This window comes from Lagenorhynchus albirostris, chromosome 1, assembly GCF_949774975.1.
Source record: "Lagenorhynchus albirostris chromosome 1, mLagAlb1.1, whole genome shotgun sequence".
Taxonomy (NCBI): domain Eukaryota; kingdom Metazoa; phylum Chordata; class Mammalia; order Artiodactyla; family Delphinidae; genus Lagenorhynchus; species Lagenorhynchus albirostris.
The window spans coordinates 184,154,662-184,182,000 of NC_083095.1; the positions used below are offsets into that span (position 1 = coordinate 184,154,662).

General features: G+C 43.7%; 1 protein-coding gene and 1 non-coding gene across 13 annotated transcripts in view; both read right to left on the reverse strand.

The window, feature by feature from the left end:
- The window catches only part of BEND7 (BEN domain containing 7), an 89,869-nt gene that overhangs the window by 25,270 nt on the left and 37,260 nt on the right, over window positions 1-27,339 (reverse strand). For all 12 annotated transcript variants that reach the window (XM_060162104.1, XM_060162095.1, XM_060162125.1 and 9 more), the window contains 2 exons: window positions 20,557-20,782; window positions 409-528 (listed from right to left, as the gene is read on the reverse strand). In XM_060162104.1, coding sequence (XP_060018087.1) covers window positions 409-528; window positions 20,557-20,782 — 346 coding nt within the window. The remainder of the gene's footprint in view (window positions 1-408; window positions 529-20,556; window positions 20,783-27,339) is intronic.
- TRNAG-CCC (transfer RNA glycine (anticodon CCC)) lies at window positions 19,752-19,824 on the reverse strand. Its single transcript has one exon. It is a non-coding gene; the product is annotated as a tRNA-Gly (tRNA).

Sequence of the window (27,339 nt, forward strand, 5' to 3'; positions counted from 1 at the left end):
AATTAAATATATTTCCACAGAATCTTCTTTTTTTTTTTAACCTTAAGCAACTAGTACTTTTTATGAGGTCATGGAGGTCCAAACAAATAAAAATCAATAGGCAGTAGAAACAAATCACAAAAGAGAGACCTCATTTCATACATAAGACCACCAGCGAGATTAGCAATCTTTTTCATTTGTACTATTTAAAGTAAATGGCCTGACGTAATTTTCACTGTTTAATCTTAAGGTGAATTTCAAAATCATTTGACTAAGCTTTTCAGATACAAAACCAAAGCACATTATATAAAGCTTCTCCTTTAAAAGACAAAAGACAATGAAGTAGCCGAGAGCAAAGAACTGTACTTTGTATCATCTAAAAATTCGACAAAGCACTTCTGCGATTATTTTCTTGCAGCTGATTCATACCTGAGCCTCTTTTTAACCTTCTTCTGGCCAGTTTGATTTGATCCTGTAGAATCTGAACCCAGTCTCTTGGGCCAGGAAGTTTATCCACGTGATTAGCAGTGCAGTATTTTTCTGTGAAGACTGAAAGAAAATGTGAAATATTGTTAAATATTTTAACAAAGAAAATATGCAGATCTGAAAAAGGAATATAACCCCAAGAAGGAAAAAAAAAAAAGAGTGTACTTCTAAAAGATGTTAGTTCTGCAGTGGATATTCTCAAAATCCATATGGCGTTCCTTTGGTGAAGATGGAGCTTGGCAGGGTCCATCCTACATACCATGTCCTGTGCTTCCAAATGAAACTGGTTACAGATACTAAGTAGTTCTATGGAAACTACTCTTTCTAATGGCTCCACGTCCATGTGTATGTGTCTTACGGGCAGAGCAGAAAATGCTTCCTAGGGGTCCATTGGCCCCATGACAGAATTCTGCAAGTGTATCAACATATTTCACTTTTCTGCTAACTCAAAATCAAATGGAAAATTACGCAAAAAGATGATGGTCTCGTGGTGATTCCTGCTAAGTCGATTGGCACTCAAAATAGAGGCAGTGCAGTTGGGTGTTAGTGAAAGTTCCAATCCTACTTTGAGTCAACCTCTTGCATCTTGTACTAGCAGCTCCTAGGAAAGAGCTCCCTAATAAGCACAAAGGAAACTGGAGTCACGTGCTATGACAGTTATCTCAGTAAAGCCGCACAGCGTGTGATGGTGCACGCAGCGCTGGGGTTGCCATTTCTACTTCACACATTGTTCCTGAGCACTTTTCAACCTGCTCCCCTCAAGGTCAAGGCCTGCTATGCGGTCACGTTGCACTGCCTCCTTGGTATTGAAAACATTGATAATTTTAACATTTTGAAGGTTTCTTTTAAAAAGAAAGGACAGAGGAAAATGTTGACAGATTCAACTACACAAAGCTGTAACGTTTCTATTGAATAAAAAATAAACATTTCACTTGAATGAGCAGAGCTAGTTGCACTAAATCTACCACGATAGGAAGAGATCATCCCAAATGAAAGAGCAACTTCAAGCCTCCACCGATAAATGGAAAAAGTACACTTAGCAAAACATGTTCAAATAATTTGTAAGCCCCCAAGTTGCAAAACACTTTATACCTACTAAATTAGAAAAACAATTACGCTAATACTTAAGATGGATAAAATTCTGTGAATTTGACGCATTCAAGTATGACTGTTGGCATAAATTGGCAAAACCCTTTTGGGAAATAAGATGGTTCTATATAATGAGACATGAAACTGTTCTTCCTTGGGACTGGTAATCCTATTCCTAGAAATGTATCCTAAGGAAATAGTAATATGGAAGAAGGGAAAAAAGTCATCAACAGTCGTCCCCTGGTCTCTGTGGGGCATGGGCCCCAGGACCCCCATGGTACCAAAATCCATGGATGCTCGAGTTCCGTATATACAATGTGTATTATATGCATACAACCCATGCACATCCTCCTGTATACTTTGAATCATTTCTGGATGACTTATTATACCTAATACCACGTCGATGCTATGTCAGTAGGTGCCTGCACTTGGCAAATAGAAGTGTCGCTTTTGGGAACTTCCTGGAATTCTTTTTCAAATACTTTTGATCGGCAGCTGGTTATACCTACAGGTGCACAGCCTGTGGATCCGAGGGGCCGAGTGTACAAACGTCAACAATCCAGTTGTGCAGGAAGAGATGCAGGGCAGAAAGGGGCGGGTGGACGTGAGGGGGTGGGAGCACGGGATGCCTTTCAGGAATCGACACCATCGCGGGAATCGGGGCCAGCGCTAGCGAAGATGAAGGGGTGACGGGGAACAGATCAGGAACTAGCAGTGCTGGAGAATCCCATGACCCGGTGAATACAGGAGGAAGGTGTGTGAGGGGAGCTGCGAGATGCATCAGGTGTAGCTTGGAACACGTTGAGTTCGGGGTGTTTGCGGAGTCCTCACATGGGGACAGCTGGCGGGTATTTCAACACAGAAGCCTTTGGTTCAGGGAAGGGGTCCTGGAGGAAGATGCAGGTTCGAGGGGCACAAACATATATGTGGTCATTAAAACGACAAGAGAAAAATCAGTGACCAGGGAGAAGTTTTCGAGTGAACAGAGCACTGGCCAAGCACAGAGAGGACCCCCGGGTCTGAAGGGAGGTTGAGGCACGGGAGACCAGGAAGGAGCCGGAAGCGTGGTCTTGCAGGCGCAAGTGGTGGGACCCACAGCCCCGAGTGCAGACGAAGGGCCAGGAAAGAGGTGAGGAAAGAGTCCCTGGAGGCCGTCATCAAGGGCGTGGGGAGGGTGGCCACAGATGACAGTCTCCAAACGCCAGGCCTGGCGGTGGGCTTGGGGGGAGGAAGGGGCGGGGGAGGAAGGATGGGGATGGGGGAGGCGGCCAGTGGGGATCCAGGGAGGATGGGGGGACAGTCTAAGGAACCATGTACCAGAGGAACTGGGGGAGGGTCGGCATTCGGGAGAGGGATGGGGGGTTACCCTCGACCGGGACCAGGAGGAAAGCTTCCTCCTCTGAACCCAGAGGAGGGGAAGACAGGGGTGGACTTAGAAGGGATCAAGGTGGGTCCTCATCGCTCCTGACGCCTCAATGAACTCAGTGGTGAAGGGCGTGGAGAGTGCGGGAACGTCTGGAAGTGCCCAGAGGAGAACAGGAACAGGAAGGCAGCAGACGAGAGCGCAGGATGCCGAGTAGGAGCGGGGCTGCGTGCTTGTGGCGGCAGCGACCATAGGGCGGGTGTTTTCTCCAGGGCACCTGGCAGCTCCTCGTCTGGGGTGGAGACACCCGATGGGAGGGCTGGTGTAGGGTTAGGAGTTCGCCGGACAGGTTTGGCAGAAGGACAGGATATAAAGCATTGAAGGTGGTGGTGAAGATGCCCCCTGGGATGAAATTACAGCTTTCTTCACCCACCCTTCCTTTCCACCCATATCTGGGAAGCACGTGAAGCCAGAAAATGGCTTAGACTCGGGCAAATCTATGGAGATCAGGGAATGGATATATCAGTGGGGTTGGCAAGGAGATGCCGGGGAAAAGGGGCAACTGAGAATATAATGGTGGAGCGTCAAATGTTGGCAGCGAGCAGGACGTGTGGTCAACGGTGTGGGGTTGAAGTGTAGTGGAGATGAAAGCCAGTGAGGACGAGGTCTGGACACTCTAGCTAGGGGGTCACGGGATCTCTCATGTGGATGGTGAAGTTATCCAAGATGGCAGCAGGACCTGGGAGTGAGGGGAAGGAAGATGCAGAGGTGTGCTGATGGAAAGGCTCCATCCTAGCCCCAACTGAGAAGAGGAGGAGAGATAAGGAGGAGGGAGGGTTAAGGTCCAGGGAGAATATCAACCAGGCTGCCCAATCTACGATACATGGGGCACGCGAGTAAGCAGTCTCCACCTGGGAGAGATGCAGAGGGGACAGCATCCCCGGGGTAGGGGTGCTTCTGAATCTCCTGTACCAGATTATAGACAGGGGTCTTCGGGGGTCTTTATTTTCTCTCCCTAAAAGCACCTACTGCAGTGCCCTAGACTAAGAACGCCATAAACATTTGAAGAGTAAACATATTTTCTACTTTTGTTTCTAATGGAAGTAAATACAATAGCTCAGATATTTAGGCTAATTGGGGGAGAAAGGCCTATCTGAATTAGTAGGAAGTCTTAATAGCATATATTTAAAGAAACAAGGTTTTATTACATTCAAATGCCCACAGTGACACTTCTTAATCAGAGGGCTGCCGAAAAGTTCTTGAAATCGTGTTTTAACGAACAAAAGACAATATTTGTATTTGGCACCCTATTCGATTATAGGAAAATGTATACCACAGAAATGATTGAATACACCGTCTTAGCAGGTAAACCTCTCCCTCCTTCCTTGTAATGTTATTTATGTAATTAATTTCCATAGCAACCCCTCTCTTCTTAGATTGGGAAATGCATGCATTCAAATTAGCCCACATTAGGAAGCAGAGATTCGAAATTAACAACACAGATTTGGATTATGCCAACATCAAAGTGATTCCCGGCAACCACGTGTGTCAACGACTAGGTCCAGGAGAAACAGAGGGAAGGTCTCCCACTGTGTAGGTGGCTTCCAAGCGGATCTTTCTCACCATTTTAAGCTCAAGTGTTCTGCCGCTCGTTCAAAAGGTGACAATTTCTGGTTATTATTTTCTCCTTGCAGAGAAAAGTTATCTGGTTTCAATCATAAGAAGCCAGGGAAATCTCTGCCTCCTGGGTCTCCCTTTGCTTGCAAAGCATTGGGCTTTCCGAAAAATACCTCTACAAACAGATATTTCCATCGGGCATATTATTGACATTCTGGTTCATGGCTTACACTCAAACTTAAAAGAAACTTTTAACTAGAATCTACCTACAGAGGACGAAATCCTATTCTTTCTGTTACATGCGCAGATGAGTCCTGAGAACAGGGCCAAAGGACAGTCATTGTATTGATCTGAGAACACTCCATATGCTATGTGGATAGAGGTATCGGGTAAGGAGAACATGTTTTTTGCTATGTGAATCTATAGCTAAAGGTCAAGCTATTATCCTGGTAATAGTTCCATTAGGAGTAATGATGTGAAAAGAGGTACTGCATTTATGAGCTGGGTTTCCTACTATGTTAATAGTGGGTCATTAAGAATCAGAGTAGAACAGTTTGCATTTATCCTTAGAATGCAGTAGGTCCTAAAAAGAAATTTCCCTCTCCTCCTGTTTTAATATATTAAGGGGAAGCAAGGGATAATTTTAAACACGTCCGAATAATCTGAACAAGTGGATTAAGGCCAACAATTAAACTAAATAAAAGAGTGGAAGTATCTACTCTGCTTACATACTTTGAGGTCCCAAGGCACAAAAGAGTATGTGAGGTCACCAGGGAAATGACAAATGTTCAGTTTGATCTGTACGTGAATAAGGACTTTTCTCAGATGCTTGCATTCATTCGAGCCATGCCCTTTAACTGTGTATCAATAATGAATAAGCTAGTGGTGGCTGAGTGGATCCTTCCCTGGGAACGTGGCATCTAATATAGTCATCAGTGAACACGGAGGTGTGTAGCGTGTCTGAATGTGATGAGCTGGGAACAGAGCAGATCGGCTGCACTCCCCAAACAGCTGTCTGTTCACACGATAGTTCCTAGAGGACTCTTCATGAGGCTTTTTCTGGCTCTCTGCACTGAGAAAAGCAGGATATGGTACGGATGTTTAAAGAAAGCCACTGGATCACACAGACAGTTTAAGAAGCAGGAGAAGACTTATAGAGTTTTAATTTCACTGTGAAATCCTCTAACTGGGTTAAAACTCTGACCAGCTGTGAGAGCCCAGCTTCTGATTTGTTGACTCAGTGTTAACTTCTGGTCAGACAGACAAGCGGAAATGAAGACTTAACATCAAGCAGAACTGAAAGTCGGGTCCTTGTTAGATCTGCCAAACTGCCTGAGGCTGTGCGGGCCCGGGTCAAGGGTGGGAAAGGGAGCCCGAGCGGACAAGGTTTCCCTTCGGGCTGTACCCACCTCCCCCCATCAAGTGAGGATAAAAGCCAGTGCCCCTCCCACATTTCCCTCTTCCCTTCGACTCTTTCCAAGCTATGATTTGAAACCTCCCACGTGCTAAGTACCATCTATCTATCTCATTTAATCTTGGCAAGAACCCGGTGGCACAGGTATTGTGATCCCATTGGACAGATGACAAGCTCAAAGTTCGGGCAGGTTAAATGACCGGCCCAAGATGGCACAGCTAATAGGGATTATTTTCCACATAAATTAATTAAGTTTTAATTTAGCGTTGTATATGAGCACACAGATTCTGTAAAAGAACAATGACCGAATTCTCCAGAGGCAAACTGACAGCTCAGGTAACGCTTCCATGTGAGAGCTGTGAATGCTGCTCTGCTTTCAACCACACGAAGCAGAAGTGTGGCAGCCAACGGGGGAGGGAGACCCAGGCAGGTCTGTGAGATCATGGTCCCCCCATATTAAGGGGCCCAGGTGGCCTTGGTATGGAAGGGAGAGGGACACGGACTCCGGTAGCTTGGGTGTATAGTGAGGGTGAAATAAGGACATCTGCAGAACAAAGACTGAAAGACTATGTCACACAGACCGGCATTCAAAGAATTACTAAAGGCTGTATGTACCTGAGGAAAAAGAAACCAAACGTGAAAGGAAAGATGGGGGTGGAGGGGAAGAAAGGGAGGGCATGACCTGTAGGATATTAAGAATTACTGCGATGCCGAACTAATGAAAACGGTGTAGTACTGGCTCAGAGGCAGATAAAAGACCAAGTGTAAACATGGAAAAGGGGAGCTTAGTCTATGAAAGAGGTGGAATTACAATTCACGTTAAAAAAAAAAAAAGAAGTATGGTGTTAAAATGACTAACGACCCATAGAGAAAAACACATTCAATCGCTCCCTCACATTTTAGGCAAAAGTAAATTCCAGGTGGATAAAAGACCTGAATATGAAAGAGAAAACGTTAAAACTTTGTTGGAAAAAGAAAAAGAGAATGTCATTACATAATCAGGGCAGGGAGAATTTCTTTAAGAGGGCACAAGAAATGCACAAAGCATAAAGTAATCTATCTGACTGTTAAATCTAAACTTTGGTATGATAAAGGACTTCACCGGCAAAGTTTCTACAAGTTGGAAAGTGAGAAAAAATATTTTTAATACCTGTAACAGAGGAAAGAATGCATGTAAGTCAATAAGGAAACAAAAACTAATGGGAAAATAGGAAAAGGATGGAAATTCACAGAGCAAAATAACCAAATAGTCATAAATATGAAATGACGCTCAACCTTGTTAATTATCAGGGAACCCACCACTGAGGTGTCATTTGAGACCAATCAGACTGGCAAAGAGTAAAATTTGTTAACACCAGATGTTGGCAAGAATCAGGAAAAATGGGATTTCGTATCCATTGCTGGTGGATGTCTAAGTGATACTGTTGGTTAGAGAGCCATTTGGCAACACCTAGTGGTGCTGACGATGCTTCTACCCCGAGACTCAATTCCACTGCCCACTGCACGTCGTCCTCCACGGAAAATCGTGAGCAAGGAGAACCAACTAACTTCGCAGAAGGCTGGGGAAAGAAAGTGCTTTATTTACACAGTGGTGAGCAGTTAAAATGAATGCACTAGTTTTATAAGTGTGCTGATATGAGTAAACTTGAGAAACAAAGACACAAGCTTGCAAAAAGTAGAGCCTGAGGCCGTGTATAACATATAGACTCACAAATTCGCAAAACGGTAGTAAATGTGAGGTACGGATACACACTTACGCAGTAAAGTAAAAATAGCGTGAACAGGGAAGAACAGGGAAGAAAAATAGCGTGAACAGCAACTTCACGTTACCCTGGAGCAGCGGGGAGAAAGTCTGGTGAGGAACATTCTGATTCTTAAACTAAAGGAGCGGGGTGGTGGGGAGGGTATGAAGTAACATCTGTTTTCAATCTCAGTGGTAAGACGGAGAGAAAAGGGATCGTGGAAAATGTCTTCAACACGTTCAAGATGAAGATGAATACCATTATTTCCACTTCTGACCTCAAGACTACTTACTGCTAATGGGGACAAATGCTGTTCTTAATCAGTCTATGAAGAAATCAGACAGTGTCTCCTAGGATGAGGGCATGGAAATGCCAATGCTGACTTGTCTCAAGCACACTCCTTACACACACTCTCTCAGGATGAGCACCAAAAGCTTTCTTTAAAAGAGAACCGGAAGACTAGGTGATCGGCCTGCTGGGAGGAACAGGTGAAGGCAAGAATCCATCACCCTGCAGGTCTCAGCGGAAATGCGACCTTCTCAGGCAAGGTCTCCCTGAGTTCATTAACCAGTGGTTTTTAAATAATACCATCTAGTGATCGCCTAGACTATAAACTCAACGAGGGCAGAGATCACAGCTCTCTCGTTCATGGCTGGCACGTAACAGGCAGCATGAATGCATGGTTTGTGGAAGAATAAATCTGAGAAACTCTTTTTCTCTGGTCTTTGACTTAACTTGAAAGAACTGAAGGAAGAGTTTCTTCAGTAAATAGCCATTGGTCTTGAAATACACGGAGTCCTGGAATTCATTTCAGGTTTGATTTAACAGTAAGGCTTACAGTGGTTCGTCAACGAATGCACCTAAATATGAAGTCTCCAGATTAGAAGTAAAGATAAGGAGATACAGTCATGCAGACAATAATGTGTTTATTGATGAGATCGGAATATCCTACTGAACTGCATATGCAGGAGACTGCAAGGCGATCGGCTGTTCCAGCAGGGTGATAGCTACAGTAACAACCACCCAATACTTCGTCCCTTGCTGCTGATCCTTGCACGGGGCTGTAACTTCCAGTTGGTTGTTGTAATGCAAAGCAATCTAGTTATCCATAAAACTGATTCCCAGTCGTATTTAATTATGAGAATTTGGACAAAATTCACTGACCCATAGTATTTCTGAACTGGAAGAGACTTGGAAAAATTAGCCAAGCCACACTCTTTTTTTTCAAGAGAAGGTAGTGTTTCAAGACCTTACGTGGCAGGGTTGGGAGTAAACCTACGTCCCATGATGCTCCTTTCACTGTCTCCAAACTTGCTGGGACTTGGAGGTTTCAACAATCTTGTGGAATCACAGTGATTCTCAAAGATTTGAGGCCAGAGTAGTCTGGAGGAAGAGAACAGTGTCCTCTGTCTCCCTTTATTTAGTTTTTGCTACAATGGGGTCTCTGTCTAAGAGGAAGTGCCTTTAATGGTGTCTTACATTAAACAAAGTTAATTTTAATTTACTTTTATTTAAGAAAGCCCTCAGCAGACCTAGTCTGCAACACAACTAGTGGGAAGTACAACACTTTGCTTTGGCTTGCAGTGCTGTAACACGTTTGTTTCACGTGCTTGCTGTATTTTAAGGGGATGTATTATATCTGCTAAATATTAAGATCTGGTTGAAAACAAACTTTGGTAAAATGGTACTTTACTCTTTACCCCCTTTTTTTGGCAAAGAGAAATATTTCAAGATCATAGATTTATAGAAATTCTACTTGGAAGGCATCTTGGAAATAGTATAACTCATTTATTTCATAGATCTGGAACTGAGAGCCTCAAGTGGAAGAAAATTTAAAAGGTCGAGAATCCTCAGTTCAGACAGTTGGTCAGTGGCACAAAAGCACGTGTCCGCCAAGTGCCCAAGCACTGCTTCATAGAATGCTTCTATGTTTATCTGTTCTTTATAGAAATGCATGAGGAGAAAGTGCTGAGTTTTTCTCTGAGTTCTTAAAGCTAGGGTTTCTTGCCACATGAACTTTCGAAGTCATTCCATGAGGTCCTGAGTTCGCCCACTAGCCAGTAACAGTCACAGGACCAGAATGAGTTAGGACACATTTGGGAAGTTCAAGGACCATCCTATCCCTCACAACCACCTAAATTCAGAGATGGCCAAGGTGGGAAGAATAAGAATGATGAGCCGGGAGAGCAGTGGGGGTGATGCGGGCCTAGCCCATGGGGCTCAGGTCATCAGAGCAACACACTTGCCCCATCCCTGCCTGCATCTACCTGCGGCTGATGTCGCAGAGTGAACATTGGGGTGAAGATGCTGGGCATTAGGACAGGGCTGATGCCTCAGATTTTGTTTCCTGTTCTTTTTTAACGGTGACAACTCCCTTCTAATTGAGATCAGCTTGAAGGAAGTTTGGGGCTTATGTTGAGGCGGACAATTAAAAAGTTCTCAAACTTTTCCTTGATACTCTCTTTGAGGCCATCAGGATGGATGCTAGAAAAACACAGGGATGGATAAGTGTACAGATATAGCAAGGAGTCTTGAGATGGAAAAGACAGAAAATGGCAGATATAGCCTGCTTACGGATTCCATTTTGGGGTTTATTTAAAATCAAAATCCCACAAGAAACTTATTATACTTTACCTTTTGGAGATGATTACTCTCTGGCATGAATGAAAGTGCGAGAAACTACACTTCCTGTATTGCGCGTCGTGGAGACGGCTCTTTGACATTTAACAATAATCCACGCTTTCAGAGCCCCCGTGGAATACAAATTAGGTTTTATATTCAGGGTCGCCTTGATGGTTTTGACTGACACGATTTAGACCCTTCTTGAGTGCTCTGCACCACTTGATTTGTCTGTTGCTGTTTTTCTTCTATCTTCAAACTTATATTCTGCCTTCTCGAATTTCAGCTGCCCTCTTCCAACTGGTCGTGGAGAAGTTGTGTGCGTATCCTGTTATTCATGCCTTGTATACATCCAATCGGGTGGAGTTGTGGTTTTTTTTTTTAAAATACATTTATTTATGTAATTTATTCTTTTGGCTGCGTTGGGTCTTTGTTGCTACACACTGGCTTTCTCTAGTTGCAGCGAGCAGGGGCTACTCTTCCTTGCGGTGCGCGGGGTTCTCATTGCGGTGGCTTCTCTTGTTGCGGAGCATGGGCTGTAGGCGCGCGGGCTCAGTAGTTGTGGCTCACGGGCTCTAGAGCGCAGACTCAGTAGTTAATGGCGCACTGGCTTAGCTGCTCCGCGGCATGTGGGATCTTCCCGGACCAGGGCTCGAACCTGTGTCCCCTCCATTGGCAGGCGGATTCTTAACCACTGCGCCACCAGGGAAGTCCTGGAGTTGTGTTTTGATTTTTAAGAAACCACCTTTTTCAGTGAGGATGAATTGACTGCCTGATTCCCTCCATCCCTCTTTCTTTCCTTCCTGCATTTATTGATCGTTAATTGTGTTTCACATGCCACGGAATATGCAAAGCAAATATTCCCCATGTAAGATTCGCTCCCTAAGAACTTACAGTCTTGTTGGAAAGATAAGATGTCTAAACACAAGTAGGATGGCCATAGATCCTGATTTGCCCAGGATAGTTCACAATGTCTGTTTTCCTGGTGAAATGATTAACAGCACCATTTTCACTCTCAAAAGAGTCCCGGTTTGGGCAATAAATGATACAGTCATCCTTCACATAAACCATGAGTAGCAAAGCGAAGGGTCAGGATGTATTGCTAAGCGGTCTCAAGGTAACACGTGTCATAGGAATTAGAGAAAGGAGAAATCAATGGAGCCTCGGGCATCAGGAGAAAAGGCTCATGGGAGAGACGATGAGACTTGGGCCGGACCAAGAATGAGCTGGATTTGTCTACAAAGAGAGGAAGAGCCTGTAGCCCTGGGGAACACAGCACAGCTCAAAGTCCAAAATGACTATATGATGCTTGAGGAACAGTGTCAGTGCTGGGCTGCGTCGCCGGGTAGGAGCCCAGGGAAATGTGGCTGGGAGGAGAGGAAAATCAAGTTACGGGAAGTCTGGGTAAGGCCAGGGTTTGCACTTGATTTCATGGGCAAAGAAGCGGTAGGAAAAACGTCATGAACTCTTGTCTTACAGAAGAAGAAATGAGGGTCAGGGAGGATATTTCAAGAGTGTTTCCGCCAAACTTCAGGGACAAGGTGATGGACAGCTTGACTAGGATGGTGTCAGAGAAGCCAGAGGCCGGTGAATGGGAGAGAAGGGACGAAAAGAACTGACGGGACCGGGTCGTGAAGTGGGATTAGTAGCAGAAGGAAAAAAAAAAAAAAAAGGCATTGACGGTGATTCTGAACTTTCAAACTTGGAAAGTAGGAGAATGTTGATGCCTCTGTGAAAATTAATGTGTCTGCTACATCAATAACCTATTTACATTTCTATCTCCCCTGACCTCTGTTCTCTACTTGTACCAGTTACTCCCCATACTAACACTTTTAGCTCACTGAGAACAGGGAGTGGATCCTACCCAGAGCCTGGTATACAACAGAGGCACTCAGTAAAGGAATGAATGAATGAATGAATGAATGAATAAATAGCTTGTATAAAAACATGTGTCTGCTAGGGGGTGTTAGTGTTAGAAGCCCCAGGCCACCTTTCAGGTGATGCACATGTGGGTAAGAAGGACCACCGCTGACTCTAGAAAGAGGCCAGGCCAGGCCCCCATGCCCAGTGGTTAGGCTGGATGTCCTGCGTGCCTTGGTACCTGCTGTCCACTGTCTCTCTTGCTCCTGGCTTGTGTCCACATTTCTACTCAGGATTTGCCTGCACGTAGTTGTAGATGGCTAAGCTGCCTCCACACGGGGGGAGATGAAGGGGTTGGGGGAGACATGGACATAACATAACCGACACTGGATGTGCTCTGTGATCAAAGGGACAGGGTGGATGTAGGGGCACCAGGGTTCTGAGAAATCCCAGGAGCTGATGATGGAGAAGTGTGAAAATCTAACCAAGAGCCGGAAGCACCAGAAAGAAGAACCTGGAAACACAGTCAGCGTAACAGAAGGCTTGACTCAAGGAGCAGTCGGTGAGAAAACCCGACTCATTCCAAAAGGCAGCGTCTCTCTCTTCTAAGGATAGTTTTAACCGGACAGATGCAGCCAGGCTTGCTCTTATACAAAGATGTCTTCAAGGCAGCCACAATAGATGACAGCTTTCAGTTCAATTTGAAATAAAGGTCTATGGATTTTGAGGCATTTTCTTAATGGAAGCTGACACAGATCCTTAGTTTTTTTTTTGTGGGCTTACCATCAGTCCCTGGTACTACGGTGACAGCAACTATTCCATGATCAGCTGCATAAACCCCTCTAGGGCAGCGATCCAAGCAAATGTCAACTCCCGAGTCTCTCAGATTTCTGCAGCACACCTTGTATGAGAGAGTCAATAACTCTTCGTGGAAATGAATTAAAATAATTGTCAGATCACTAGCACCAACGACAGGTCCAGGAGAAAAGCTACGAGGAATTATGCAATTTGACCAATTTTGGACTCATTATCCAATTCTGCTTCCCAGCAGTGGGAAAGAAAAGAGGAGAGATGTGGCATTACCTGAAGATGCTGGTGAGCGTTTCAGATCAGCCACACAGTTCAGGGGTCTAAAGGAAAAAGAGGTGGGCTACACAGAAAACACTGCCCCTTCCTTGGGACCTCTGACTTGCCTCTGCCAGAAAACTGTCATGATAAATAAACAAATCGGCAACGTCCACCAGGGGAAGGGTGTCCACAACATTGCAAAACACAGTCATGCTATAGGGGCCCTGCTTGTGCGACAGAAACTCATCTCTTTTGACAGGAGGCTGTTTATGTAATGAAATGCAGGCTGGGTGAGAATTCAGTCACCGGGACTTAGAACTGAGTCCCTGCGAGTTAATCCACAATGGGTTGCCATCCGTGGTGTGATGGGCTGAAGACAGGTCAACAAAAGCCACAAGCTCTTTCTTAACAAACGTCTCCACGTTTCCCTTTGCTCCTCATGCGGACAGAGTTGTCATTTTGAGGAAGGGGAGGTTCCTTTTCTGAGCTTACGGAAGACCAGTGACAAAGCAGGGACAGTCCTGCCACTCTCTCTGGCCCCAACCCGAAGGATTCTGGTTCATTAAGTCTGGGATGGAGCCGAGGCAGCTTTAAGAAGCACAGCCCCGGTTGAAAACCCCTGGGGCAAACTGTGTTTGAGTCCATTGCAATGGCATTTATATACATGAAGTTAAACGCTTAAAGGTGAACGGGTTGGTGAGGACTCAAGGCCCAACGCTTAGAATAGACTTTAAACAGTTTTGGAGGCGAAAGGCTTTCACCCAATGTCTTACTTCACTGAAGCTGCATTGAAATTATTCTGTAAGTTAACCTCTTCCGTTCTCTTTGCATCTGGGACACTGCTCATCCTTCAAGGTCTGGTTCTGATGTCACCTGTTCCGTGAGCCCTTGTCTTACTGGGACGTCCAGCCTCTGTGCTTTCTCCCTCCGTGAATGATGGGCACTTGACGTTTATTCTGTTCTGTCTCGGAGACGGTTCTAGGTCCTGGCTCACCGTGTACGTGTGTGTCACTCCGCTGGACGGCACGCTCCTGAAGGTCAGGGGCCACGCCTCACTAGTCTCTGTCACCCGTTCCTGCCTCACAGCGGGTGCGTGGTAAGCGCGAGTGTGGTTAACAGCAACGCCATGCCTGCTGCTGATTTCTGCGTTGGTGAGGTCCATGAAAATACCGCCAACGTTTTGGTGCTCTCGTGACTTCTCCAGTCTCGGAAAAGCGGCAAAGACCAGTGGGTCTTTTGTATCGCACTGTTTGCTGCGGAAGTTGGCTGGCTCAGCGCTTCAAATACGCCGTCGGGGAGCCGGGCCGAGTGCTTGCCAAGAACGGAGATGACATTTTCTGTAGCGATGATAAAGCTTCACGGAAAAGTACGCATCTGTTTATTGCTCCACCTGCTAGACTCGCGCAGAAGTCTGGCGGTGCTATTCGTCCACTTTGGTACACGAGGCAGTTAACCACTCAAGTCCTGGGAGGCACTGCGGGCTCGTCTGAAACCAGGGCCCTTGTGTAACAACACAACAGGGAAGAATCAGTTTAAGCCCCGGAGAGTCATCGGATGAGAGCCGCTGACACACGTTATCTTCTCATTTGCTCCAGGAGAGATGCAGGGCAGCCTACAGAAAAGGGGGTGCTCTTAGCAACAGAGGAAGGCGAACGTGTGCCGGAGGGCTGTGCAGCCAGTACAGATCGTGACTGATCGAACCGGCGGTTAGCATCGGAGCTGGGATGGCACTGCTCTTCCCAGGGCGGTCTGGAAACAGCCTGCCCCAGTCACCTGCAGGGGCCTGTTCAAAATCCAGATTCCTGGGATTACCCTACACCTACTGAATTAATCTCCGAGGATGGGACCCAGAAATCTGGGAATTTTGAACCAATGCCTCAGGTAATTCTGGTGCACACTGAAATATGAGACCAGCTATGGAAGGGGCTGAACACACAGGGCTCTGCGTATGGAATGACCGACATTCAACATCACCCACCTGTCACTGGACCTCCATAAAAAGAGGGAGAATGCAAACAACAACAACTAGGTAATAGTTACAGACAAGCTATGAATCTGATGTCATTAAACAGTCGTTATAGATTATTTTGTTGTCATATATTATGCAGGTCTATCCTGTTTTAAGCTGATCTGATGTGTAAAAATCTGAACAGATTAGTTAACAAATGAATATTCATTTTCCAAAAGGATTTCTTGAATGAAAGCATTTATCAACTGGTTCCAATGGCCAAACACTTCAACTAGAATTGAATTTACATACAACGCTGGAAGACTGCTTCACGCAGGGCAACCTGCACACGCTTTCTTTGTGGTCCTGTGCACCGGAAGAGTCTCTTTCCCTAGGGAAGCGATCACACTTCTATCTTTCCCTCTACTACGACGGGACTGATTCTCACTGTCTTCAAAGGAAGACCTGCCCTTGAAGCTAATAAATAAACTGGAGGACAGCTAAGCTTTACCTAGAAATTCATTCTGAATACAACACAACAACTGAGCGGTCATTTAAGATCATTAGTATGGCCACCTTCCCAGTGGAATTTATAAGGAATCCAAAGTGCTAAATTTTAAGATAGAAATTTAAAGCTGAGACCCCTTTCTTTCTTTTCATATAGTCCTCGTAGAAGGTATGAAGTAATGGCTCTGGAGTGAGAGAGGCCTGGGGTTAAATCTTGGCACTCCCACTTACTAGTTGTTTCCTTTAAGTTTACTTAATTTCTCATAGCCTCAGTTTCCTCTCCCATAAATGGAACTAAAATCATCAACATCGTAGGGGTATACGAGTCCAAGCTCATGTTCCAGCCTTGTCCTTACAGGGAGTTCTCAGAACACACAGAAGTTACTATCAATAAATAAAAAATCAGATGTAGATTCCACTCCCAAACATATTAAAGTCTATGTGAGATCAGATAGAAAACAGCTATTCACTTTTTGGGAATAAATCCAAGGAAATGAGTGACGATATACAATAAAAATGGAAAATAAAGGAGTTCCAAAATGGCGAATATAGACCCTACGTGTCTCTAGAGTTGCTGGAATAGGAGGAGAGGTTTTGGTGGTCTGTTCAGCAGAGCCTAGGAAAGGGTAAGGTCACATGAAGTGTCAGAAGCATAGTCGAGTGTCTGGAGCACCACCACCCAAGGAGGGCTCCCGCCCAGGGATGCTCTGATCCCCCCGGGGCCATCCCGGCCGGTCAGCAGCACTGATGCTCCCCGACAGCAGCAGTGCAGTTTGTGCTACAGGGAGTGAACGAAGGGCAGTACAGTGGTTCTTGCACTCGATAAGGAGACGTCGTTTCCTTTGAATGCAAGAGGATTCAAAAACCTAGTGTAGTTTGATAGTAATAAAACTTTCTCCGTTAATCACTATGAAGCTGAATTAAAAACCATAACCCGGGTTCTAAAAATGGCTTTACTGCAACTACACTTTCTGAAGAGCATTCAGAGGTGCAATGATTACGTCAATATCGGATAACTCTCACTACGTCACCCTGTGTGGTCTCCTGGGCATAGGACACCAAGAACTAGGTGGTCTTTGGCAGGTAAAGCATAAAGGGAGGAGAGGACACCTGGGTCCTGACCTCCATTCTGCATCCTGGCTGTAAAATCATTTCCAAATTAAATCTAGGATACCGAACTATCCTTAGCCCCAAAACCTAAGACTCCACTTAATAAGATCCTAAGTTGCTTCTTCCCAGAGTTAAATTCAAAGTGCTCAGGTGAAAGTTTCTAATTAAGGATCCTTTCATCATCAACACCTTGGGTCATACCTATAAATGAATTTTTAGTGAATTACCAATAAGTGGTACCTACCATAAAACAGATGAGACTGAGAAAAGAAAAGCATGATCTCTACAAAGAGGCTTGTACATATTTTTCAAGATACTGTACTATGGGGAATATTGATTATAACTACGAAGAGATATGTTAACAATCCCACGATAAACTCTGCTTTTTAAGTCCATTTCTGTTCCTGTTCATGAGCATTTTACAGGTTTTCCTTATCTTGTTTCCCATTCTTGTCTGAACCAACTTCATCACTTTGTTTGAAACAAAATCCAGCCTCCACTGTTGTTTTTACTGAAGGTTTCATAAAATCAACCAGTCTATGTATATTCCTAGGTTGTAGAACTTTTCAAATTAATACAGTATTGGTGCACTGTCCCATAAAGGATGGAGGAAGAAACACTGAGTATTTAGTATTTGCAAAATCTTTTCAAAATATGTGGTAGACAGCAGTAGTAACATGAGTAGTCTTCTTGCCATTGTTATGTAGAAGGAAACAATTTTATCGCTTTGCCAGATTACTCAGATTCGAAAGACTTGGTTAGGGAAATAAATTTCTTTTTTTAACTCTAATAATAGCATGAAAAACTGGGTATAATTATTCAATAAGACCGTCAATTAGGAGTTGCTCAGATTTCCTGGGTCTCTCCCATGTATACATGGTATTAAATTTTGTGTGATTTTTCTCTTGTTAAAGAAAAGAAAAAGACCTTCAATTAATAGCTACTTCCCAAAATCGCTTTATAGTATAGTGTGTGGGTTAATAAACGTTTAGCGAGTCAAAGTACGGCATGAAAAGAAAAAAAATATTAGGGAATTAAGAGAATTGTATTCAAATTTATATTCAGTTTTGGTTTCCATTTTTTTTTGTTTGTTTGTTTCATCGGCACTTTATTAAGTGGTAGAAATTTACAGCAACATTTTGACATCAATCCTTCCAAATTAGGTGTGAGAAGACCTGCGGATGGATGTTTAGTACTCGGCCCATTATGTCAATAAATTAAGGGCAAAGTCAAGAGGAAAAATAAAAACCTATGTCCATTCACTCACCCAACGTGTATTTATGGAAACCTGGCTGTGTGTAGAGCTCTCAGTGAAGTGCAACAGGTAATAAAAAAGAGGAAGACAAAGCTTCTTCTCGAGGCGCTTGTAAGAAATTGTCAGAATAAATCAGGTAGGAACGTTGGCCGATCAGTATGAACAGGGTGTCTTCGTAAGAGAGACACACCTGACGCCACATTCATACTCTGAATGAGGATTGTAGGAACGTACGCGGTACCCTCTGAAGCGTGGGATGATGGAGGCCTTTCAGCTGTGTATGCTTTTTTATGGTTTGGATTTTTTACAAGCATGTGTTATTTTTGTAATCAAGGAAAAAAAAGTCAAAATTGAAATATTTCTATGTATCAACACGGCAGGTAAACAAGTGAAGATACAACATCTGTGGCCTTAGGTTGTTGGTGCCTTATGGGTGGATTTCTGTCTGTTTTAAAGTTATTTTGTTGTTCTAAAAGAATTTTTTAATGCCAGGTTTAATTCAACAATAAAAGGAGAGTATGAAAAGTGTAAGTTCTTTGGTTTGAATAACCTGCTTTATTACGCATTAGGGGCAGAAGAGCCCTCGTTGCCATTTTTATTTCTAGCTAAAGAGGAGGGCTGTGAAGACGATCAAGGGATGTTTTCTATTTCTGTGTCTCATATACTTTTTCAAACTACTGTACGATGTCCAGTCTAGATTGAAACTGGTAGCATAAAACCCGTATCAGTCTGCTTGTAATGATAGATTTCATTATCATCTATGATTAGGGTAACTCTTCTGTCATTAAGATGGAACACAGTCATTCATGATTCCCTAATTTCCAAACCCTTTCATACTGTTAATATACTGCCCTGGAAAAAAAGAAAATGAAAACAATCCCTGGCTACATTTCAGCATGTTTAAAAGCTTCAGCATGAAAAGCATCGGCAGCCTTGCCCTTCATGTTGCCAGAAATCCCAGCCACACATATTAAATCCAAATGGGACCCTTCTTCACTTCAGCAAGTCCTAGTTACATCATTGACTCTTTGTCAAATTCTGTAATCTTGTTTTTAGTGTCGCTTCAGGCTGAATCATTCTTTTCAGAAATGGCACAGATTGTGATATCTCTGTAGCTTACTTAATACAACTCAGCTGTCACTTTAAGTGAAAAAACTCTGTTGGAGGATGAGAAGTTTTCTGTTAATGAAGGCTCATGTCCTTCTGGCCGTGAACAAAGGCTGCCTGGTACTTGCTAACTCCATTTAAAAATCGTATTATTTTGCAAAGTTAATTGTGGGATTCCAAGTACCCTCTAAGTGCTGTTGAATTCGTTTACTCATTTTGCACGGTGGGGGGACCAGGGGTTGGGCGGCAGCGCTCTGTGTGTCAGTCCACAGCCAGACAACACGGCAACCCCGGCCGGGGAGAGACATCCCGAGCGGTGATTCTGGTGTAACTGAGGCCTGATCCGAAATTTCAGTTTCATGGCAGTTGTATTTATATTTGCAAATTCATTTACATTCTTTCTGAAAGTCACATCTAAATACTTCTGTTACCTAAAGTTACATTTATCAGAGTCCTAAGTAAGGGCATTTTATTTTATTTATTTATTTTTAAAAATATTTATTTATTTTTTTTTTTTGCTGTGTGCCGGGTCTTAGTTGCAGCAGGCAGGATCTTTTTTTTTTTTAGTTGCATTATGTGGGATCTAGTTCCCTGACCAGGGATCGAACCTGGGCCCCCTGCGTTGGGAGCGCAGAGTCTTACCAACTGGACCACCAGGGAAGTCCCAAGGACATTTTAAAAGTAAGAAATAAATGAGAAGGAAAATTAAATGTAAAATATGCAGTACATCTAGGATGTGGACCTGGTTGTAAATGAGGATCTACACATACGTGCGCCTGCGTGGCTATCGTAACGCAGTGGGATTCAGACACGCCTTCACACGTGTTAATGGGGAGACCCAGGGACTTGTTTGCATGTAACTGGCACGACGCCATGTCACAAAACCAGAAGGAGCAGAGTAGGGTCTGGCTTCACAGTGGGATCACTTCCATTTGAAGTATATTTAGAAGCAGTGACCTAGTAAAGCAACTTCTGAACTTTGGAGAGAACTCTTCTACCTTCTTTTCAAAAGAGCATCACAGCTTTATTCTTACTTACAACTAAAAATCTAAGTAGAAATCCTGTTTTGATGAAGTTCTTAGAAATGACTGAAAGGAAAAAGTACTTTCATTTTCAAAGTTAGTTAAGGAACAACTTTTCAGTTCTGCAGCACATCAGACTGGCTCTTAAATTCTGATTTTAACAAATTAACATCACCTTGAAATAGCAAATTCTAGTGGTATTTGGGGCGGAGAGTTAGGGAGCTCACACCCAAAAGCCAGGCCGGTGGGCAGATGGCCAGCGGCAAGTTAAATTCGCCTCTAGTTCATTTACTACACTTTAAGCTGCATCTTTATGGAATGAAGGCAAAGCTTAACAAAGACCCCATAAAATGAAATGATGCAGACCAACCTTTTATTGCACCCACAATATTTTGGTCTAGTCCTTTCCGGTTGTCATTGAGTCCTCTTTTCCTCTTCCCATTGGGTAAGGAGTTAGCCAAAGTCTTGTCATCAAAAAATGCACACACCAGTTTTCTAAACAGAAGGCTTCCTGAGCGAGTGTAGTTTGACAGTATAGAGTCCAGCTGAGATTTAGGCATAAACACATCGAAGCCTTCAGCAAGTTGCACTTCTGGCTACCAAAAGAACATAAATATGTCATTAAAAGCAAGATTTGAAGCAACCAACTTTGGGCATACGTGCAACAAAAAAACATCACTAGCTCTTGCAATGGCCATATACTCTGCAAAGCACACAGCCTCGGCTTTGTGTGACAGTGTCTGCGACTTACAAAACCAATTACTAGTGACGGTTCACCAAACGAGATGCTCTAATTCCAATATTAAGTCTCGTCAAAAGCAGTGGAAAGGAGTACGCTGGAAAACCATTCTCGGCCTTAGAGAAAGTTAAGAGAAAGCTGGATAATTCCCAAAGCATTTAACTCTAGAGCTACCCAGGGGACTTGAGAATTTGGGGTGAAACGTCTTCATTTTGTAAAGGAGGGAACACAGGCCCGAAGAGATCACAACAAAAATGACTTAAAACTAATTTAGACGCACTCAGTGCCTTACTATTTACAGATCACTTTCTCCTGCGTGAAATAATTTGACCTCATTTGCCTAAGGACACAAACACGAGGCTACCCTCTAGGTCCCATGCTCTTGGCATTAGGCCAGTGGTTTTAAGCTGTGGAGCTTTCTTTTTTTTTTTTTCCTCCAGTGAAAACTTAGGTCAACTAATACATCAACAACAATGCTGAGCAGGTGCCCTGATCCCTGCTTTTGGGAGGAAAATCTGAAGCCCTATCCCAGAGCACCAGTGGAAAACCAGTGTGCCAATCACAGTGTTTCCCTGCTGGGGGTTTCCTGACTGGGATACTGGATCAGAAGGCCGATAAGGGCCCTTTCAACTTGGACTCTACCACATAAGCTCAGACACTGATAGTACATTCTCTATGTACATGCCATGGACGTTTACAACCCACCTTCCCATCTTTCAGCCCAGCTCACACCATTTCCCTTTCAAAGCCTTTCCTAACTGTTTCTTTCCCGAGGAGGCGGTTATGCAGGCTTTGTCACTGCTATTTATTTGACATACTTATATGACTGTGTTTACCAGACCGTATTATAATTATTGATTAGATCGCGGCCCTTCCTGTTGCCTGGAACTCAGTCTTTGTTATCTCTAGGGCCTGGCACATTGTAGGCACTCAGTAAATTCTTGCTCAATAGATAAAAGTTCATCAGTCATTATCTCAACTACTGTGTCATTTACTGTTGATTATAACACGACGACTTTAAAATAATAACGTTAAGGTGAAGAAGTGCAGTTGGTAAACTTTTGTTAGAAAAAAAGTCAGAAGGAATCTTCACTTAGGATGTATCATAAAAGCTTTTTCTTAGATACCATGTTTAAAACTTTGCAAAGCTGATACTACTTTAGATTTTCTAAGTCATGTTAGAAATGTGAGGACTGGGGACTAGTTTTTCTCCTGGGGAGTAGGAATTATTTTTGTTTGTCCTGCGGTCAGAGTAAAGGGCTCAGAGAAGGGCTTAAATGAATCAGACGACGTGGGGACGACTTGGGGCCCTGTTGCTCCCAAAGGGAATTCTCAACTGGATTTTCCAGAAAGTCATCTCACTTCTCCGCTCTACTTTGCCATTTGGCTTTTGGTCTCTGAATGCTTGGTAAATCACTATGAACACAGTGCTGCCGGATGGTTTCCTGACTTTCGCACCTCAGTGCTGGTGAAGGTCTGCAGAGGCTGCAGTGCCCCCAACTCCTGGGACAGAAGCTGTACACTCGGCACTCAATGCACGTTGGCTGAATGATTCGATGTAGCAATGTTAGGATTGAGAGAATTCTACCATCAGAATCGAAGATGACGTTTCATTTATAATCAGAACTTGATTTTGCACATCCTACGGCTGACTTTAGACCTTTTATGCTAAATGAACTGACCGCAGATTTTTGCTAAGCACTCCATTAACAACAACAAAAAAAGGACCGCAGTCTACTTCATAGAAACAGCAACTCACAGCTATTTGAGGACCCGGGCTGGGGGGTACGGTAGCCCTTAAATTTGCAAGAGAGAAAAGGGAAAGATACCATACCATCTTCTCTCGTTCAGGTATCTCTGCTGGATTCTGGTACCCCCAAGCAGCTGTTTAAAATTCAGCCATCTTGTAGGACTTGGACCCGGTTTGAGAGACTCTGACCTAAACTAGCCACCAGGCAGAACTAGCCACTTCCTTCCTCGCATATGCAGAGTATCTTCTAGAACTACGTTTCTGGCACTTTTCACACTGCATTTGTTTAGTCGGGAGTTTGTGTTTCTCATCAGAATGCGTACTGTCTTTTGCATTCAGAGTGCCAAACACCCAACTAGCGCCCGATAGATTTTTCTCAGCATCAACAAAACACTATGTAAGAATTCATTCAAAATGACTAGTATTGGGCTTCCCTGGTGGCGCAGTGGTTGAGAATCTGCCTGCCAATGCAGGGGATACAGGTTCGAGCCCTGGTCTGGGAAGATCCCACATGCCACGGAGCAACTGGGCCTGCGAGCCACAACTACTGAGCCTGCGCGTCTGGAGCCTGTGCTCCGCAACAAGAGAGGCCGCGACAGTGAGAGGACCGCGCACCGCGATGAAGAGTGGCCCCCGCTTGCCACAAATAGAGAAAGCCCTCGCAGAGAAACGAAGACCCCACACAGCCAAAAATAAATAAATAAATAAATTTATACAAAATGACTAGTATTGATTTCGAGGTCTTTTATCCCCACATAAAGGAAGCATGTGTGGAGTCTGCCCTGCCCGGGTCCGGCACGCCAGTCTTCTCCCCGCAGGGCCCACGCTAGCTCAGGGAGCAGGCTACCTAGAGAACACTGCCCTGGCTCAATCAATCGATATTTACTCAGCATCCTCCGTGTGGAAGGAGTTTAAGGTCGGGCTCGCTAGACGAGACACGTTCACAAACCCCCAGCATACAAAGTGGAGAACGATAAGCGCTACAAGAGGGGTACAGACCATTAGGCAGCGTTTGGCTGGTGAGGGGGGAAGGGGTTTTGGTTAGGAGGCCAGGATAGCATTTTATCAGGGCCCTGGAGGTAGGATTTAGGAGAGAGATGCAGTCGCTGTTTCTGGCATCTGCTGCAACCCCTAAAACTAAGTCTCTGGAGGTCTCTGTGGAGCCGAGAGACTGCCTATGGGGTCAGAGTAGCATTTTGATTTCTGAGATGCTCTCCCGATGCAGAAGCTGTCGATGCTTCGTGTTCTACCTTCTACTGCCAGACGGTTGTTGTTATTTTGGAGCGCTCCTTCCAGATCAAGGAACATGAACTGGCCCAGCTATGCGTCCCTTACAAAGGAGTCAGTTTTATTAGGTGGAGGCCAGCAGCAGAGGCCAAGGTGACTGGTCTCTGCCCCTCCCTGCTCCTCGCACGCTTTCTTTCATGCAAGTTTCTTAGCTGGTTGTCGGTGTGCACTAAGGGGCCACAACGCAACGAACCAATTCCTTTAAAAAAAAAAAAAGAGGGGAGCTTTACGTCCTGAGACATGAAGAAAAGATACAAGGTTGATTAATCTCAAATTTTTACTCTGAAACCTTTTTATTTCTCCCACTTTAGAAATATAATGGCAGGTGGATTACAGCCGTGTAATGATCCACAACTTTGCACTTATATTTAAAAACAGGTTAAAACTCTTTAATTGTATGCTTGAATCTCTTCTTTTTGTTTACTGTCTAGTCGAAGCGAGCTCTCTCTGCTTACTGACGATGGCTATGATAGAAACCACCACTATTCCAAATGAGTATCGTTTTAAAAGCTACACTTCCTTTGATAGAATTACTATTTGATACTCGAGTGAGGACAGACAGCTAATACACTAATTTACAGATTCTATTGATTACTGAAGTAATATGATCTTTAAATGATAACATCCAAAGTATGGGGCAGGATTTACGACAGTTGGAGTCACCATTTTAAGAGTTGAGAGTCTGAGTTCCCGCTATAAATTTGGATTTCCATGTATGTCTTGCCGAGTTTCAGCACCTCAGTCACTTAGCACAGTTATGCACCAAATGTTGAATTTTCCTATCCAGTGGTGTTTCATCTTACACCCAGTGAAGTTCGGGAGGCAAAAACTGCATGTAGTCATGAGGACTCTTGAAAATGTTCTTGGACCCAGGCCTGTGGACACACTAACCATCTTGCTTCTCTCTGCATTTCAACTGTGGTCTCCCTTTGCTTAGAAGTCGTTGGGGTCAAGGTCTAGTTTGGCTGGGGGGATCCCATAACACCTGGTAGACGAAAAGATTTTCCCCTAAGTCTCTCTGAACATATCATGTGACTCCTCTATATAATCTAAAGAAAAAATGTAAAACTATTTTAAGGCAATCATAACAAAGTAATCACACAGGGAATATTTCTGATATTGGCTGTTTTATATAAGGTATTGTCAGTAGCAAATTACAGTAAGACATGTAAAAAGCTACATGTGGTCATTGGTTAAAAGAGTAAAAGGAAGTGCGTGAATGTTCATATTGGGCATTAGCCCCAGGTTTTTAATTGCAAACTGGTGAATTATACACAATAGTTCTTACACTTGACTTGCCACCTAGTCAAGTTTCAGACTGGCTCAAGACTGAAACCTACAAGAAAACTATGGATGAAAAGGCAGGATTTGGACTGAAAACACATAACGAAATTTTTAAGAATGTTTAAAAGCTATAAATTCAACCTTTCTGTTCATAGTATTATCATATACAATGATCCTTTTTTCTCACAGTATTTATTTAGCAGTGTACTAGATGTACTTCTACAAAAATGAGCTTTAGTTTATGAAATTAAAAAAACACACAAAACCCCTTCATAATTGATTGTATTTTGCTCGCAAATGCAATCTGCTTCTGTTTGAGAAAAACTGAAATTGTTCCCTATAACTCAGGTCTGCTCCAGGTAGATTTAGCAAGTATTACCATTACTGTTTATTAAATGCCACTCCAAGATCATGGCCAATAAGCTGGGCGGCCCCAAGAACCCACTGGATTGGAAGGCGGGCCTGCTCTCTTTGGTCCAGCTAGCACAGCTCAAAACAGCATGGCCTGGGGACGTGGCAGAACCGAGAACCACTGCATCAAGGGGGCAGAGGCCCCATGGTGGGTGGACCCATTTTGTAAAAAGGCAAGTAAAAAATGCTCAGGCAAGAGTTCTATCCAAAAGTAGGCGTAATCTCTAGACTAGCACATACTGGACGTTGAATAGGATGATAATTACAGGAAGTCATTAAAGAGTCAATTCTGGATTATTAAGTCAATTATGGATTTTTATTCAACAAAATTTTGGTAGAACTAAGAATTTCACAGGGGGGAGTTCCCTCGCGGTCCATGGTTAGGACTTGGTGCTTTCACTGCCGGGGCCCTGGGTTTGATCCTGGTCGGGGAACTAAGATCCTGCAAGCCTCGTGGCATGGCCAGAAAAATAAATGAAAATTAATTAATTAACGAATTAATGAATTTTTAAAAAGACAATACAGTTTGGCTCCTTGAACACGCCTCCATGCACTTGCATAATGAGACACTGTCAAGTCATTCAGGGGTGTTTTCAGCATCGTCCTTTCTCAGGTGGTAAATTAATGACTGAGGACTTGGGCTTGATTTATGCTCAAGCTATCTGAGCCAGAATGTTTAACGCATAAGACTTCAGCCACTGCAGTCTAGCTTCTTGCATCACAACTCCAGTGAAACTGCTCCTCGGAGAAGATGTCCACCACTGAGAGCCAGTCCTTAACCCTCTGGGCAGAGGCCAGCTCCACCTTGACAGCCTGCTAGCCTTACGTCCTACTACCCTGTGATGACTGTTTATGTGTTTTCCTCATATGGTATACTTGAAGGGCGAGGACTACTTCATTTCAGGAGCCCTGGGAAATGGCGCTACGATTAGCGTGTCTTCGCTACTTACTATAGTCCAAGCCCTAGGCTAACGCGCATTACGTGGGTTTTCTGATTTAATTCTCATCATCCTATGAAGCGGCCACTTTCGTGATCCCCAGTCTGCAGATGCAAAAACTAAGGTTTAGCGAGATTAGGTAACTTGTCTAAGGTTATCTGGCTAATAAGTGGTGAAGCAAGGATGTGAACCCAGGCAGTGTGCACTAGAACTTAAACTCTCAAGCATATGACTGCCTTAACTTCAGTGTGTCGATGAATAAATTAAAAAATCACTTGCTTGACTGATTTGCTTTACCAGGTCCCAGTGGATTACTTTATTTATTGGGCTAAGAAGAAATTAAGGAAACAGATTCTGAATTCAGGAGCTATTTATGTGGAAAGCACCAATGCATTTTAAATTATTTATTTTAAGAATGACATAAACATTAACAAAATTATCTTAATTTGATGGGTATCCACAGCTGTATCTTCTGATAACTTCTGTGTTGCCTAGGATTACTGGAAAGTATTCATAGTAACGACACCAAATAGAAAAACACTTCCTATGTTTTTTAAAAAACATTTTGAAATATTTTTTAAAAACTGATGTTAGTGTTTCACGGTGGCCAAAGAACAAGCCAAACAAGAAGCAACAACAAGGAAATAAACCGAAGCCACGTGTATCTGCCCTGAAAAACCAATAAATCCAACCAGGTAGGGAAAAACAGTGACTGTAAAATATTCCCAACTGTCTGGTCTGAGT